General features: G+C 38.3%; 1 protein-coding gene across 3 annotated transcripts in view; it reads left to right on the top strand.

Annotated features, from left to right (window-relative positions):
- Window positions 1–17793, top strand: part of FREM1 (FRAS1 related extracellular matrix 1) — a 64903-nt gene that overhangs the window by 23061 nt on the left and 24049 nt on the right. For all 3 annotated transcript variants that reach the window (XR_014592503.1, XM_083883665.1, XM_083883664.1), the window contains 12 exons: window positions 362–529; window positions 1055–1263; window positions 2082–2175; window positions 2562–2814; window positions 4517–4714; window positions 5926–6111; window positions 7106–7302; window positions 8094–8322; window positions 10251–10395; window positions 12777–12918; window positions 14320–14515; window positions 15061–15325. Coding sequence is in view for 2 of the 3 variants with exons in the window: in XM_083883665.1 (XP_083739791.1) it covers window positions 362–529; window positions 1055–1263; window positions 2082–2175; window positions 2562–2814; window positions 4517–4714; window positions 5926–6111; window positions 7106–7302; window positions 8094–8322; window positions 10251–10395; window positions 12777–12918; window positions 14320–14515; window positions 15061–15325 (2282 nt within the window). In the remaining variant the exon portion in view is untranslated. The remainder of the gene's footprint in view (window positions 1–361; window positions 530–1054; window positions 1264–2081; window positions 2176–2561; window positions 2815–4516; window positions 4715–5925; window positions 6112–7105; window positions 7303–8093; window positions 8323–10250; window positions 10396–12776; window positions 12919–14319; window positions 14516–15060; window positions 15326–17793) is intronic.

Here is a 17793-nt window from a genome sequence, read left to right as displayed (position 1 = left end):
ATTAATTTTTTATTTTAAAGTCACAGTCAGAAAAGATCCTTGAACGAGCATTTTTGAAGCGATATATAAAGAAGTACAGACTATCACCTCTGCCATCACTTCTAAACCACATCGGTATTTTTTGCTATAGGTTTGAGTACTTGAACCTGTACCCACCTAATTTATACCTAAAGATGCATTTAACCAAGGTATGGCTAGCAGCTAAAAAGTACATGCAAAATTTCTGAAATTTATTTTGATGGCTGGATAACACCTAAACAGGGGATGATAAAGATTCCTAACATCATTATGGGTACTCCCTAATGGGTTATGGATACCCCCATTATCTCCTCTTACATGCACCCTTCTTCTCTTTTTGTAGCATGCTGTGAACTATATGAAAGTTGCTTATATGCCACCCTTGGAGGACATTGGACCTGAACCTCAGCAAGTCCAGTTTATTTTTTCTGTCAGCAATCAGCATGGAGGCACTTTGTATGGGATCTGCTTCAATATTACAATTCTTCCTGTGGACAATCAAGCCCCAGTGGTAGGATGGTGGTGAAAGTTAGAAGGAAGGACTTGGAAATTGCTTTGGGTAGAAACAGAAATGCAGAAAAATGTTCTGATTTTACTGAGATAAAAAGTGATTTTTCTGTGAGATTGGGGTTTCAGAGTTTTGCACAAAACTTGCCTTGGGATAGAAGTATAAAGTAAAGTCTGGTAAGTGTGTGATTTTTTTGCTAAGCTGAGGACTACCTTTGGCATCTGTATATCTATACAGACACATGTACATTGCATTTTGGTTAGCAAAACTGCATCCCTATATTTTATGTTGCTTATTGCCTATGGTGGTCAGAAGCCTCCAGGAATGGGACAAGAACTAGGATGCACACATTATAGCCCACTGTTGGTAATTTCCTTATCTTTTTCTAACACAGTAGAAAAGAGTATATCCTTAGGAACTTTTAAAAAGATATCACACATTCTTATAGCAGATCAAATGGCAATAACCCTGTTTGGTGTATTTTTAGGGGTGAGCAGCCCAGACTGTTCCAATTTCTCCTCCCTACAGGTTTTTACAACCCATTTGAGAGTGGAAGAGGGCGGCATGACCCCTATTACAGAAGGACACATTCTCATCTCTGACGCAGACACAAAACGAGAACATCTTTTCCTGCTCCTGCAGAGGCAGCCTCAGCATGGGGCAGTGGAGAGAGGCGACAGTCCCATGAACGGAGGCGACAGGCTTTCCTGTGAGGACCTGAGTACCCTGGCAGTCAGGTTAGAAGAGTGGTGGCTGTCTTTTGTGGTGGCTGAGGCTCTCATTTGAATGAGTTAAAGCCTGAAGTGGTGCAGGGTGCAGAGGCTAGCAATGTTCACCATAGCTCTGGTAGAGCTGCTCCAGGACAAGATTGCTGGCTGAGCCTTGGAATTGCAATGTCACCATGAAATGAGCTGTTGTGTGGCCAGGAAATGTGAGTCAGCATGCCTGCTGTAGATAGGTTTGTCTATAAAGCACTACCTCAAGCAGGCAAGGAGACAAATTCATATTCAGTCATGCAGTTCCTGTGAAGAAGGCACTGGTCACAAGCTTTTATCTTTTAAAGAAGTTTTGTGTTTATTAACCGTGGTTAGTTTACAAGAAAACTTTTGTTAACATTTATTAATGTAGAGATGAAAATTTTGCTTCTTTGTTTGTGGTAAGAACAAGACATTACACATGCATGCAGAGTTAGAGCTCCCTGGCTCTATTTCCACCTGTTAGAAAGTAGGCATTTACCACGATGATGACATATGTGTTTGGTAAGCACTTCACAAGCAGCCGGGATGTAGATGACAAAGCCTTAGGAAACCTTTTTCCTGACTGATGAACGGTTTACTTTGAGGGGCTTACTTTACTTTTCTTCTTGTAGGATGCCCCAAAAACCCTTTGGAGAAACTCTGATTGTGAATCAGAGCAGTGTTATTGTGGACACCCTTACATGGGGAGAACCATTTTATGCTGGGAGGGATTACACTTTGTAGGGCGGGACCAGAAAGCGTGGATTGTTTTTATCTGTGAAAAATTTGTGCAGCCCTATAATCTTTTTTTTTCACAGATATCGTCATGATGGCTCTGAGACTCTCACTGATGACGTTTTCTTTGCAGCCACAGATGGCATCCATTTTGTAGAGTTCATCCTGCAGGTCAAGGTCAGTGCGTTGCATGTTTCTGAGAGCAATTGTCTGTGTGGAAGCAAGTGGTTCAAAGCTTGACTTACAGAAGTCCTTGCATTACTTTGAAAACTGGAAGATAATGGATGTATTAGGCTTCTATTTCAACCCTAGGTTTCAGGTTCATGTGGCAAATTTTAGAGGCGCTTTGACTTGCAATTTGTACTTAAACTATAATTATCTAGCTTGGTTTACTTACGCCTTTTGATCTTAATTCCACTGGTTTCCTTTTGCTTGTAGAGAAAGCTCAATGTACTCTGACACTGGCACCATATTGTTCATTTGAGATGCAAAACAGTGTGCTGAAACAACTGGCTTCCACTGAAATGAACAATAAGAAATTCTTAAATTACTTTTCTGCTTAGGTGTTGCCTGTGAATGATGAGCTACCTGTTATGCAAACAGGCCTTGTTCCCATGCTCCACTGCCTGGAGGGTGCAGAAGTGGTCCTGTCCTCAGAGTACATCTACGCCACAGATGCGGACAGCGATGACATGGAACTGATGTTCATGCTGGCCCGCCAGCCCTGCCACGGGGTGGTGAGGAAAGCTGGCATTGCCGTGGATCGTTTCTCCCAGGCTGATGTCACTGCTGGTTTAGTCACATACAAGCACACCAGTAAGTGAGCAAATGACAGAATTAGACTGAAAGATGGTCAGACAAGTATCAGTAAAAAAAATCTTAACCTGAATCCATGCCTTTGCAGAATTCCAGTAGGAACTTTTAGAAACCATGTGTTGTGAGTAGGGAAAAAAAATTAAACTGGCTTTAAAAAAGAGGGCTGATGATAGAGAACTACCAAATGTTTTAATATGTTCTCCAATCCCTGCTTGAACTGAAAATTATATTTGAACTAGTACATGAAAGCATCATAATCCTGGAGGCACTCTTTCACAGTTGCTGACAAAATATCTTGGGCTTTTTTGATAAAATCATTATTAAGCCAAGTACAACTCCAGAGTATTTTGATGTGTTTCACGATAGTAAAAAACCCCTTTTGTACTTCTTGCTTACCTCTCCAATCTAAAAGGATATCTACTTTGGACATTTCATAGTCTTTCCATACCAAAACATAAAGGAAGTTCTGACTTTCTTCATGAGAAACACAACATTAAAAATACATTATTTTGTGAGTTTATTGCTAGTACTTCTTTTTTTTTTTAAATTACTGGCAGAAATCAAGGGCTGGTTAACCCCTTTTCTTACTTAAATTTATCCTTTCATTGGGATTAAAGAGGTTCTCTTTCTACATCTCTGAATGACAGTTTTAGTTTCCCCCTGCAAGTTCTGGTTTTCTGTTTAATTATTCTGTAATTTGGTGTTAGCATGGAGAATGGATGTGACATTTTCAAGCTTGGCGCAGTCTAAAATGAGCAGCTGGCATTTGAAAAGGAAGTACTCAACTGTGGCCACCAACAACAAACTTTTCTTCTGCATTCTAAAAATATCACAAACTGTATTTCAATGACAATATTTTGCAGAGGCGATGAAGCTTTACCTTCAGGAGTGTAATGTTTGCGGTTTTCATTTATAAATTTCTAACATTAAATGTGCTGTCAAGAGAGTCTGGGAGTCACTGCCCCTCCTTTGCAGGCTGCTTATTAATAATATCTTGCAGCAATGCAAGACACAGGCTGCCAGAACTCCTGACAGCTGGAATACTCTGACCTACAGATGCTTCTTGGGTGGCAGTTCCCAGTCCTGTATCAGCCCACATTTCAAATGTGATGGCATATAAGCATAATATACAGTGCAGTAATAAAGTATAGCCCCTGTTATAGTCCATTTTAAAGGATAAGACTAATATAAAAATATACTTATTACTTGATATATTAAAAAGTTTTATTTTGGAAAAGCATGGATATTACCATTTTTCGTAGTGGAACATTTATATAAAAGAAAGATTTTCCTACATTCCTTGAGAAGAAATGCAGAAAAAACCACTTTTTCTACACAATATACATTTTGTATATACATTAGTGCACAAAGACAGAACCTTGAGGACTATTAGCCATTTTATTACAATATAATATCATAGCATAGCAATTATAACATTATAATTACTACAACAATGCTAAGACTCTTTTCTATGCCTTCTTATTATATCATAAAAGTGAGCTGGTTAAAATTAATCATAAACAACAAACCAATTCTCTAACCAAATAGCACCCCCACCAGCCAGAATTAAGAATTCCAGTAATTTTGCTGCTGCTTTCTTTTTCTTCTAACTCGATACTGAAGACTGTCCCTGCAGGATAAAAATTAGTCTTCATGAAGTTTTGGTAAATCACTTCTTCTGAACTGTAATACCTTTTCCCAGGTGGTGAGATTGGCCTGACTCCTTCCATTGAGATCTTAACCTTGATTGTCTCTGATGGTGAGGCTGGCCTAGATGTGAAAGACTGCTGTTACGATGGACCTCCTTCTCCATCAGTCTCACGTGATGATCCATTTCCTGTCTATGACCTTAACATCACTGTGCTTCCAGTGGACAACCAGCCTCCATCAATTGCAACCGGTGAAAGCTTCCTCTCACTATAGCAGCACAAAAGTGGGCAATGCAGTACTGTAATGGCTAAAGACTCAGGGTGGCTTCTTTTGTTGTTTGATTTTTACTATTAGAAATAGTTAGAGATCAGCATACAAAAGTTTTGGATCAGAATTTCCATTGATTTTATTTTCCTTTGCTTGCACAGTGTAAACCCTCGATCTGTCAGTGCAATTATGAGCTTGTTGCTCTACATCCACACTTTTAAAGCGTGTGGTTAGAGATGAGAATGGTCAGATTGCTCCCCACCGTGTCTGTATGCAAATTGCTGCATATGCAAGTTATGTCTCAGTAAAATTGAACCATATCTTGTCCCTGAACTGAATTAATGGCCCAACAGGTGTCAGGCCTACACAGGGGAAAAGCATAAAAATAAATAAAGATATTTATTTAACTTTGTGTGTAGAGTATAAAACAGAAATTTGGGCTTCACATGAAGGGACAGAATCATTGCTACCGATATTACTTATATTTAATTTTTTTTAGCAAATGAAGACAAAAGCTATAGATTAATAGGTGTGAAGCCACATTTTCATAAGTACTCTTCAGAATTTAAGCAATTCAGTTAAAATGGAAATCAGGTTGGTAATGTACATCTAGTCCAGCTGCAGCCCACTGTGTGAAATTTCTGTCAATTTCCTAGGCTTTTTGTGGTATACATATTAAAAGTATGTTTTCCATATGCTTGTGTCTTTTCAATGTCATTTGTTTGTAAGTATCAGGTACGTGTTATGTATCTCAGAGAATATTTAAGCATATGTATGAGTAGTTTTGTAATTTGCAGGCGCTCACCCAAGTAATGTTCTGGAACTGAAGCATTGTCCCAGCAGGGAAATGGGGCAGTGATGCATGAAAAATTGTTCATTATGAGCAATTCTTGACAGCTCTCATGTAATTAATGCTCCAACAAACAGAAGTAACAACTGTTTTTGAGCAGTATATAAACCTTACCTAATAACTTAACCAGTAAAATAATTTCATTATCCCTGTTTTCTCTACTTCAGTGATGGCAAAAGCAGAGATGCTGGTGAAAGTAGAGAAGAAAATGTTAAAACAAAACCCCTCATTAATTCAGTATTTTTTGTATTTTCCACCTTAATTACTATTTCCATTCTTATTAACAAAAAGAACAGTAAAATGAGGTCATGACTAATAATGCTTAACCTGTTTTTTGTGCACAGGTGCAAGCTTTGTTGTGGAGGAGGGTTCCTCAGCCGTCCTTACTACCAATCATTTGTTTGCCACTGACCCTGACACCACTGCAGACAACTTGGAGTTTGTGATGGTTTCTCCTCCCCAGTTTGGTTACATTGAAAATATACTGCCTTCTCCTGGGTTTGAGAAGAGCAACATGGGAATAAGCATAGGTAAGTCTTAACAAGTTATGATAACCAAGCAGATTAAATCTGGAGGGCTTGTGGAAGGCCCTGCAGTGGGCTCTGGTGGTGCAGATACAGGTATGGGCATTAATACAGGCTTATCGAGGAACTCAGGTGCTGGCAGATGAACAGCAGTGGAACTTTACAGGAGGAGTTCAAAGGGAGACTGAAGCCCTGCAAATGTGAAGACTTGGTCCTTGAGTTAAACAAGGCAATCCTTATTTTATGAATCTGGCTGAGATATATCAGAAGTCATGATATGAGACATTAATCTGCTCTCCCTGCCTTCCTCTTCAGTCCCTCATGAAAGGCTCCAGAGTCCCTTCATCATCTGTCAATTAAATGCAGTAGCCTGGGTCCCACATTAGTTTCCAAGGCAATATTACAAAAGTGATTGAGATAATGTTTGACTTATATGGTGGCTTCCCCTGTCCATTTTCAAACTGTGTAAGGCAGTTTCACCCTCAGCAGAACAGACTGTGACATGCTTTGTAATACTATCAGCTGTTACCAGCATCTTCAGCTGGAAACCTGCAATCTCTGAGTCTTTAAGTTCTCATTTTTGTGATCTGTCAGTCAAATAAAGTGTAATTAGAATAACATAATCATAGAATTATTTAGCTTGGAAAAAAAATCAAGTTCAGTGGTTAACCATAGCACTATCAAGGATCCCTGGACCTCAGATATTTTCCTAGCTGTTATTTGAGTTGGTTTTATGTGGGCTCAGTTTTGCTGTCTGAACTGAAAAGTGAGAAGCTTCAGAGTACCACCTGAAGCACAGTGATGCATTTTTTTGGGGAAAAAGGGCTTGTGTCCTGCAGTACCATGTGTAATGTAACACTTACAGTCAAAAAATGACAGAAAACTTTAAAAATACAGGTTATTCTTTGAAAAAAGACATAGCTTCAATTTTTTTAATGATTGATAAGACTAGAAGGTATGAAAATACTGTGCTAACTCTTTTTCTCTTTAAAATCGGTAGGCTCTTTTCAGCTGAAACACCTGAAAGCCATGAATATAAACTATGTTCAAGCCAGGCACTTGAGAATGGAGCCAACAGAAGACAAGTTTGTACTTTATGTCACTGATGGGTTGCATCGCTCAGAAGAGATTCCATTTTTTGTGCTAATCAGCCCAACCAATGATGAAGTTCCAGAATTCAAAACCAGGAATATTACTGTAAGGAAAAAGGCAAAATGCCTGTCATAGAACTACTTTAACCAGAAACCACTCTAATAGAAATAAGAACATTATCCTGATACCTGTTCCTCTGCATATTTCCCTTACTTTGTGTAGTTCAGCCTACTTCAGGAAACACCCCAGTGAAATCCTATGTAAAACTATAAGACATCTTGAGTGGGATAGGAGCAGGGCATAGCTCTTGGAAATTTGCAATTAAGTAAAAAAAAAGGTCAAATCTTTAAACAAATAAATAATCTAGAAAGCAAAAAGGTCTTTAGGCTTCTTCCACATTCTCAAGGGCGTTCACATTTTTTAATAGAGTATTTTTTTATATTTCTAGCATAGCTTTCCCCCTCTCTGTAGACTGTTTTTAACATAAATAACTCTGTGACCACAGAGTGTAAACTTACTCTTACTGTGAAGTAAAATTGGATGTATAAATTTATATGCATCCATATTTTTAGATACTTTTATGTTTTTAAAGGCTTTCTACTTTGTGCATTTCTGAGCACTAGATTTGGCCTTGACTTACTTAACATATTTTCTATTAATTTGGGCAAATATGACCTCCTTATCTCAACTTCTCTCTTCATCACTGTAGCCATTCACTTTCTCTGTTTCTCTTAAACTGGTTGAAATCAGTAGCTGGTTAAAAAGCTACTGGGCAAGGGGTGGATGAATCAAGGGATACACTTGTGACACAAAAATATCCTACTCATGAAACCATGCTAGAATTCTATTATTTCCTATTATGTAAAGGAATTGGATGTTTTTTCTTTCATGTTCAGGTTCAAGAAGGGCAGATGAAAGAGCTGGACCTGTCTGTTATCAACGCAGTTGATCTGGATATGCCTCCAGACCCTCTGGTATTCGGGGTTGTGCAGAAGCCCTCACATGGGTTCCTTATTAATGGTGTTCATGGCAGTGATGTTCTACACTATAAGGAGTTAATCAACCATGATCACCACAGCCATGGGCTGCTCATTCATGACTTTTCCATGGAGCAGCTGAGGAGTGGTAGGTGCAGCATTCTTCTGACAATGATCTTTCATTACTTTAATGAGGCAAGTGACACAATAAATAAACTTCCATCATTTATTTAATCACTTGCCTTTTGTTTATTTTTAAGACAATGTTTAGGAATGGAAGTTGTCTATTTAATGCTGTCCTTGTCTATTGATTTTAGAAACTATCAATTAAATCCTCCTGAGACCTCTGTATCAAAGAGGGTAGTAATATGATTAGGAAAACCATCTGTCCTGAAAAAAAATAAAGGGAGTAGTGTAACATATAGATAGATTGATCAATAATTACAAATCAATAGATTTGTAAACATCTTACAGCACCTAGAATAGAGAGACAAATGTAGCAGAGTGTGGCTACAGTTAACATGGTGTCTCAGGAGGTACAGCCACCGGCAGGGAAACAGATGAGACTAGCCTCTGTTTTGTTAAGCACGAGAATCCATTTTTATTCCTCGCCCCTGCTCCCCACCGCCCCGAGCTGGGGAGGGAGGAGAAGACCGAGCAGGCAAGCAGGAGCAGGGTTGGGGGTTTTATAGGATATTATAGGGGAAGAGTCTTATGGTTTGGGTCAAGGCAGGAGATAACACAAGGAGAATAAATTCAGATTTCAGCCTTCTCGAAATGGGAGGACTCCACAAACAATGATTTAAAAACATATTACCTGATCATAGGGCTAAGTATATTTAAGTATTACAGAATCCTAGAACATTTTGGGTTGCAAGGGACTTCTAGGGGTCAACAAATCCACCTACCCTATCATGGGCAGGCACAACTTGCACTGGACCAAGTTGCCTAAAACCTCATTGAACATTACCTTGAACACTTCAAGAGTTCCATAACCACTCTGGACAAATTGTTTCAGTGTCTCACCACTCTTACTGTAAAATGTTTTTCCTTATGTCCAGCATAAACCTACTCCTGCACCTTGTTATGTCACTACAGGCACTGGTAAAAAGTCTCTTTCTATCTTTCCTATAAACCTTCTTTAGGCATTGAAAGGCTGCAATATACCATATGTCTAGCAATAAAAGTACAAACTAGGACTCCACAGTTTAGCACAATTAGTCAGCCTGCTTTAAAGCAGCAAATCTATTGCAAGTACTTGTGTAGGAGTATCTGTGATCTTTCCCAACATACATGTAATGAAAAAGTGTATTTAACACTGCAAGGAATATGGTGGATTCCACCTGACAGTGGCTATTTAGTGAAACATGGAATCTATCAGTATAAAGAGGGGCACGAATATGATACTCTCACTCACATTGCAGCTCCGCCCTCAAAACCCAAGGAAAGATTTTTTTGTTTCACTGTCTATCTAATATGAACCTCCAGAAATATCAGGTGTCCACTTCAAATTCTTCTGCTGTCCCAAGTCTTGGTTTTGACTTTCTTTCTTGACTTTTTCCTTTTGTTATCCACAATGGTGAATGAGCCATTGGCTTAGAACTTCTCATTGTCCATGGTCATAGATGCAAGGCCAGCTGTCTTTCCAAAGGCTTCTTCAAAGTTCCCTGAGGACTATTTAGAGGACAGGAAAGAATTGCCTGGCAGTCTTATCCTCTCTATGGTTCCCATCAAAGTGATTTGGAATAAGGAGAGGAGAAAAAATGTACCTTTTGTACCTCAGATGGACAGAGACCCCTTTTTTGGAGAGTCACTCCTTACTTAGGTCAGGTTGATGACCTGAGTCAATAGTATGTTGTTAGATCACGGAACAGCAGTGGCTCATCAAATTAATCTTACGATAGCTAAGGCAAGTTTATTGTTATCCTAGCATATGGGGAGGGGAGATGGAAGAAAAGTGATCGAAGCAGAGCGAAATGACGAGAGGGATTTTACAGAAGTCAGATTAAGTTGTTATTTCCATTCTCTCTCTCCTTCTTTCTCTCTTACTTTTCTCCCCTTTCCTGCCTCACATAGGAATGAACCTGACATACATGCATGACAACTCTGAAAACCTCGCTGACAGCTTTAAAATCCAGCTATCAGATGGAAAACATGAAATCCTCAGAACCATTTCAGTAAAGGTCATTCCAGTTAATGATGAGAAACCAGTGCTGAGCAAGTAAGTAATTTGTTTCTATTTCTGACAGTGGGATGGATGTGTTGAGACAAAAGATGGAAAAGTGAACAAAACGCCAAATCATAGAATCATACCATTATTAAGATTAGAAAAGGCCTTTAATATAATCAAGTTCAACCATCAAGCTAGCATCCCACCATGTTCACTGTTCACCATTAAACCATTTCTTTGATGTCTGATGCAAAGAGGAAGCCATAATTAGTAACAAACTAATGTCAGTAAAAATGTTTCTATGTAGATCTCTATCAGCCCATTTAACAAAAAAACCCCAAAAACCAAAAAAACTTGCTGGAAGAAGAGCATGCTTGGTATTGCTCTATATTGAGCAAATAGAGGAAAAATGAAAGTGCGTGAGGAAACATGTCCGTTGTTTCTTTCACAACTTGCCTCAAGATGTTTACCAGGTGTTGCATCTCTGCAGAACACTGCCCACCATGGTACTGTTTTTCCCTTCTCTCAGACAAACACCTGCCTAAAACATCTCTCTGAAAGCAGCTCTGGATTTTGGGATGAGAGGACCCATGCCAAAGCTTGGATCACCAGCTTGAAGCAGGGGAAGGGCTCTCAGAAAATAATTCTCTCCTTTGATATTCTAAAACTCTTTTTCTCTGCCATAATTCAACTGCTGCAAAGGCACACAGTAACTTCTCTTACACTTCAAAGCTAGGAGTCGTAAATGAATTAGACATGATCAGAAATTGCCTGGCAGACCATTTATAGATAGGCAGCTGGCTGCAAGAGAGCCAAACCTCCTGGACATTTTAAACAGGAGCTCATCCCCCGGGGATCTCCAACTGATGACTTGTCACAGAGCATCAGGACCTCCATACTTGTGACTGCTTTCCAGTCCCAGACAGATGGGAACATAAGAGTCAAAAGGTTTTGTGAGTATAGCTCTGGACCTCTAAAGTTTGCATTTCAGACTCACAACCTGTTAAGCAGATTGTCACTAAGGAGGGAATTTCTGATCCCTCAGGGTATTTGGCCTGCTTTCAGATCAGAGTTACATTTCTCACACATTTCTCAAAGAATTTTTAATGTTATTCTTTTACCAGGTAGAGCTTTCTCCAATAACAGATATTAGTTTCTTAATTAGTTAAAAGATTTTCAATGATTGCATAAAACTAACATGAGAGAATGTCAATTTTCAGTTAGAATAAAGAGTATAATTTATGTATGCATATATCATGTACAGATAATTACTGATAATTGCCTGTTTGTTCCTCACATGCTTTAGCTTGATCTACTATTTTTCACCCTCTCTTTCTGAAAGAAGATGATGAAATCAAGAAGTCAACTGTTTTTAGCTTTCCCCAGCTAGATCCAGAAACTGTTGCTTCCTTGTCTGGCGATGTTAGGTCTCACCACTTGCCATTCCTGTGAACATCATAGATTGAGACATCTACTCCAAAAATAGCTATTCCTTTATAAGAAGTTACTGCCTCTTGCCTGTTATTCCTCCACTGAGATAAGGTGTGCTGCCAGTATTCAAGCAGTAGTGCTTTAAGAAAATGTTCAGTTTGGCACTGAGGTGATTTAGCTGCCACATTCACTCACTACACCTTCACCATAGGGTACAAAGTTCCTTATGTGCAGTTTTACAGATGAATATTGGGCAGCACCTGTAAGATTTTCTTAATCTTTTCATCTTGGGGTGCTTTCCACCCAGGGATTTTCAACTCTGATCTCCATTAGTTATGGTCAACAGACTAAAGAACCTATGATGGGATGTTTTTGGCTGGCAAACAGCGCCTCCTATTCCCAGTGATTGCCAAAACCTCAATCTGTCACCTTTTGGATTGAGTCCTGTAGTAAAGAGTGCCCTTGGGGAATGTAAAGCCTTCACACATTCCTCCTGAGACCTTCTACCCAAAATGAGATGTGGGTGCTAGAAAGAGCATAAAGAAGCCAGTTAGATATGGTTGTGTCTCTTACAGATAAAGGTGAGCCTCGAAGACTAGTTGTTTGAAAGACAGTAATTTCCTAAATAAACAATCAGTGCATTAGAGCCAATATAGAGCCAGCTGTGATCTATGTTAGCAGTAATAATGCAGTCAATTTGTTTACATTGTCTTCTTCATATAAATTGTATGAAAGTAAGCAGAACAGGGTCCAGAGGAATAAGAGAGATGTGTTAAATCAGTTTGTTTTAGGTATCTTTGTTGTTTCTCACTATTGTAAAGAGAAGCTTGTCTGCTCTGTTTGTTTTATTTCTCTTTTGAACTGAAATAGGCACCCTTCTTCTATTCTCTTTGCAACTGTCATTCCTGTCAACATTTGGTTAATCCATATTTCTGGCAGAGAAATTACACATTGAAAAGGTTCGTTTTATTGCATCAATACATGACTTTTAATTTTTTCAGGAAGAACGATATAGAGGTGAACATAGGTGAAACACAAATAATTTCTAGCGCAGTTCTGTCAGCAGAAGATAAAGATACCCCCAGGGAGAGAATTTACTACTTATTTGAAAGACTTCCAGAAAATGGTCAGCTTCAGCTCAAGGTTAGTCTTTGTACTTCAACGGAAAGCAGGCATGCAAAGAACTGTCTCCTTTTAGAGCAAAATGAAGTTCATTTTCCTTTTCTCTCAAGTGCCTGTCATATTTTGAAGTAGGCGGGTTGGCCAGTTTGATTGTTGAAGGAATGTTTGAGTCAAACAATGATGCAGTCCCAGAGGCTTTGGTACTAAAACCCAGGTCCTGAACAGGAGAAGATGGAAGGTAAAAAACATGGCAAATCATCTGAGAAGAAAATTGAGAGATGTCCTGAGGTAATCGTCCCACAAGTTGGGGGGGAATGTGAAGAAAATCCTTGGTTTAAAAAAAAAAAAAAAAAAAAAAAAAAAAAAAAAAAAAAAAAAGCAAAAAGCAGCCTATACTTCAGTTACTTCAGGGTTCAGAAAGCATGGAAGGAGTTGCATGTGAAAGAATAAGTAGTATCTCATCAACCAGAAGAAAAGCATTGGAGAGAAGGAAGGGAAAAGGAAGATGATGGAAAGGATATATCAAGATCAATGGCAAAAAATAAGATTAGAAATGGAACACGAGATGATAATCTGTTGACCAAAGATAGAAAAAAAAAAGCCTCTTTTGAATAGCATGCCTATGTAATAGAAATAAAAATCAATTTCTAAAACTTGTGAACTTGGAAAGCATTTAGATGCTGGATGTCCACATCAGTCTGGAGATCACATGAGGCTTGTGAATTAAGTCTGAGGAAAGAGACAGCTTCTGACTGGAGTCTGTCAGTTTGAACATATAGGGTACATATATATATATATATATATATATATATATATATATATATATATTAGGTCTCTGACCTTGATAGCCTTTGCTCTAAATCTAGTGATGTTGTTACTGCTGCTAAATGTCAACTTCATGGATCAGTCCAATTTAGAGTACTAGGCTATCTTCAGAAAAGTAAGAAATTTAATGATGTGATTCAGTTGGGGGTTTTTTTGCAGCTGAGGACCTCTGGGGTTCTAAACTTCTGTGCTTCCATGAACTTATTTCTGATACTGTTTTAGCTATGATTTCAGATAGAACCATGAGCAGATTTGTGAAATTAAGAAATACAAAACATAAGCTGGGTCAGGAACTATTTAACTTTCATCTCGGTGTCTGATTGAGAAGTGTGCAGAAATTTATTTCCTAGAGTATAAGAGGCTAAACTCCATATTAGTCTATTTTATTAATGATCATTGTATCTTCTCCAGCCTTATATTTGCTGGAAAAAAACTCGAGTTATTTGCTGCCCTTCAAAACATACTATGAGGAAAGAGCCTATAGAAGCAAAGCCAGGTAGCTGCCACTAACAGTCTATGTAACTACAAGGAACCACATTTAACTGGGAAGAATGTATGAGTGATTATTAGTTAATAAAGGATGTTTATGGTTTTTAGGTAGGACAAGAATGGGTAACTCTCCGAACTGGAATGAAGTGCACCCAGGAAGAGGTTGATATGAATCTTGTGAGATATGTCCACACAGGAACTGTGGGGTCCAAGAAAAAAGACAGCTTCACATTTTACCTCTGGGATGGTTACAACAGATCCCCAGCTGTGGACTTCTACATAAATATCAAGGACTTGGAAAAGGGTAAAGATCCACTAAACTTCATGTTTTACAGTGCCTATATTGGTTTCTGAAACCAAGATATTTTAGTACATGTCCTGATCCTTTCCTTAGCACTATATAGGACCTGGCCAGTGTCCCTGCAGATCCTGTAAGTCTGATTGCTTGGATTTTACTGTTGGCCAGGTCCTGGGATTTGAAAAGGCTCCACTGAACTCATTGTGCTGTCCCTCACCTCTCAGGACTCCCAGCTCCTTTGCAAATAGAAGTGAAAATATCTTTCTGAAACTAGCTGAGTTAATTGGCACAGAAAAATGGCAAGAATATTAAAAGGTAGGCAACAGGAAAAAGCCTGAAGCAATGTGGCTATGGCTGATCCTATGCCTGACCCTGCTTTGAGCAGAAGGTTAGAATAAAGATATCCTGAAGTCCTTTCCATGCTGAATTTCTCTATAATCTTAAAGTCTTACACTTTTTCTACTGACAATGGCTTTCCTGTGACTAAACAGTCCAGACCAGATCATCTAGTTCAATATGACTATTTCAGTATTGTTTTGTTTATTATGCAGGAGACATTGCTGTTTTTATGAAACTTCTTAGAGTGCCAAAAGGAAATCGCAGCTACATTACAACAAATGTCCTCCTTGCACTGGACGGTACGGACAAGCCAGAGGAGCTCCTTTATGTGATAACCTCTCCACCCCAGTATGGACAAATAGAGTATGTCAGCTATCCTGGAATTCCCATTACAAGCTTCAGTCAAATGGATGTAGCACGACAGATTGTCTGCTATGTTCACACAGCCAAGGCAGTTGTTCGTGAAGATAAATTCAGGTAAGGTGTACAAGCTCTTTCCCTTGAATTTTTGGGGTATTTAAGAAACCTGCACTGCACAACACAAAACACCCAAAAAACCCCAAAAGAAAAACCTTAAAAAGAGCTGGAGGCTCTGTGTGAACTCCCAATGTTTATATAGCACATTCGTTTATACTGCAATAAATATAGTTGGGAATGCTTTAGTAATAAATGCATTTTTCTTTGATGCTGAAAACATAGCCAGATACATATTTACTCAATGATACTAGCTTCAACATTATTATAGCACCCAGGCATAAACAGCTGTCAAGATTTAAGTGAGATACAAGGACTGAGAACATACTTGCTGGAATTTTCCTTTGGTTTCTTGCTACAGCTGGATGTGGTAAAGCTGGTTGTTTCAGGTATTAGATAACAGCTTTCTTATTTGTTATAATTTACAATATTAATATAATTATGGGTTTTTTGAATCCGCAAGTATTCTGGAATATAATGAAAACCAGTCCACTGAATCTATTTTGACACTACCATAGCTCAGAAATTCATGCAGACGCTTGAAATTGTGAGGTGAATCCATAGGTTTACCTACAGGCCCAGGTCAGCAGCCTAATGATAATTATTTTCACCTGTTTCTGAAATTATCCACTTAGAACTGTTTATACTAGGTGCATTAATTTTATTCTTAAAGGAACCTCCCTTGGTTATAAAGTAGAATGATGCAATGAATTATCATCAGATAAAAAGCAGATATACTGGTCATAGTCTTGTGGACAGTTTTGTAAAAAAGATCAAAATTATGGAAAAGAAAAAGCTCAAAAATAAAGAAAATATTTCTAAAGGAAGAATGCTTACTTTTTGTGCTATTTTTCTCTGAAACCAGATTTTGAAGATGAGCTACCTGTAAAATTCAAAATTAAGAGCTTACTGTTTTTCATTTGACTGAGAAAAATTAAAGAGTTGGGTCTAAGAGCTGCAATTCAGAAAAGACCCATTTTTACACTCTCCTAGAATAGATTCTGATCTGAATGGCTTTTTCCATGAGGCATGATGAAGGTCAAGAACATCATCCAGTTGGAGAAGTTTTTGCAGGCAAGTCAAGCAAGTAGGGCATGGAGACACCAAATAAATCTCCCTGTGATATTGGGTCAGGTAGCGTTGTCCAGAGTTAACCTGAAAGTTATTCTGAAACTTTCTTCAGACAAAACATTTTTAACTATCTCTTCCACATCATTCAGTGTGGTGGAAATTCTAGTCAGGAGATTTGTCTGATTCACTTGTACTCATTACAGAAAAAGTGAACAAATATTCCCCAGTTTTATGTTTCTTAATTTTGAAACACTTTAACCAAAACTAGAATTAGATAAGGTATATCTATATATAAATAAGGTTGCAGTCATGCCAGCCCTAGTTTGGGCAGTGTAGTACAGTGGCTTATGTCATATGATTTCCATATCCTAATGAAAGCAGATTAAACAATTCTAGGTAAATTGCAAATGTAGATAAACCCAATGCTTTCTGTTTAGAGCAATGGCTAAGAACCGAACTAGAATGTCAACCTTACAAAAGTAAGGCTATGATGGTTTAATAAATACTGATATTTGATAACTATTTTAATGCCAATAATTATGTTCCTTGATGTTATAATTTGGAAAATAATTTGGTTTTCTGTGGACATATAAATATTCTGGCAGAATAGTATTATTATTTCAACAAGGAATTAATTATATGGGTAATTGTGGGAGGAGGAGGAGGAATTAACTGACCAGGTTTTTACTTCCCAGTAAAGTACTTCCTTCAGACATAAATTTACCTGTATTGTTTGGGGCTGTTGGCCTAGAAGAAAGATTTGGCAGTGCTTGTTTGGACAGATGACTTCAAATGATTAGCGACCTGACATCAGATGCTGGCAGCAGGATACTAAAAGAACATGCTAATGTCCTCCATTTTGACATGCTGGCTCGATTTTGTAATGAGTTGGCACTATTTATGATTCCATTTTTATCTTTTAAATGCCATGACAGATGGTAGGTCCTATTGCCAACTCCATTGCCATCAAACTGCAGAAAGCATGAAACGTGTGTAGTTGTGAAATCAAACCATGCATCATGTCCTCCAAACTTTGTCTGGGAATTGTACCCTAAATTTCATCAGAGTAAGAATATTATCTGCTCTCCACTCCTGAGGATATTGCAAAGCAGACATAAGCCAGAAATAAACAAACAACCAAAATGTCTCAAAGTGCAGAAAGAAGGACATCTTGGACATAGGCAACTTCATCATCTGTGAAACTGAGCAGTGAATGAAATTAATGGTAAATTTCAGTCTGATGTATACATGCAGGAGCTTTGTTCCTGTCTAGTATTCTGAAGAAGGCTGGATGAATCTTCAGTTTCATGAACTGAATTATCCAAGTCCTTCACTAAATATTTTTTTTGCTACATAATCCAAATGTTTTTACAGCAATTAAAAAAATGAGAGAAAATTCT

This window comes from Zosterops lateralis (assembly GCF_965231275.1).
Source record: "Zosterops lateralis genome assembly, chromosome: Z".
Classification (NCBI taxonomy): Eukaryota; Metazoa; Chordata; class Aves; order Passeriformes; family Zosteropidae; genus Zosterops; species Zosterops lateralis.
This window is presented reverse-complemented; position numbering and strand designations above follow the sequence as displayed.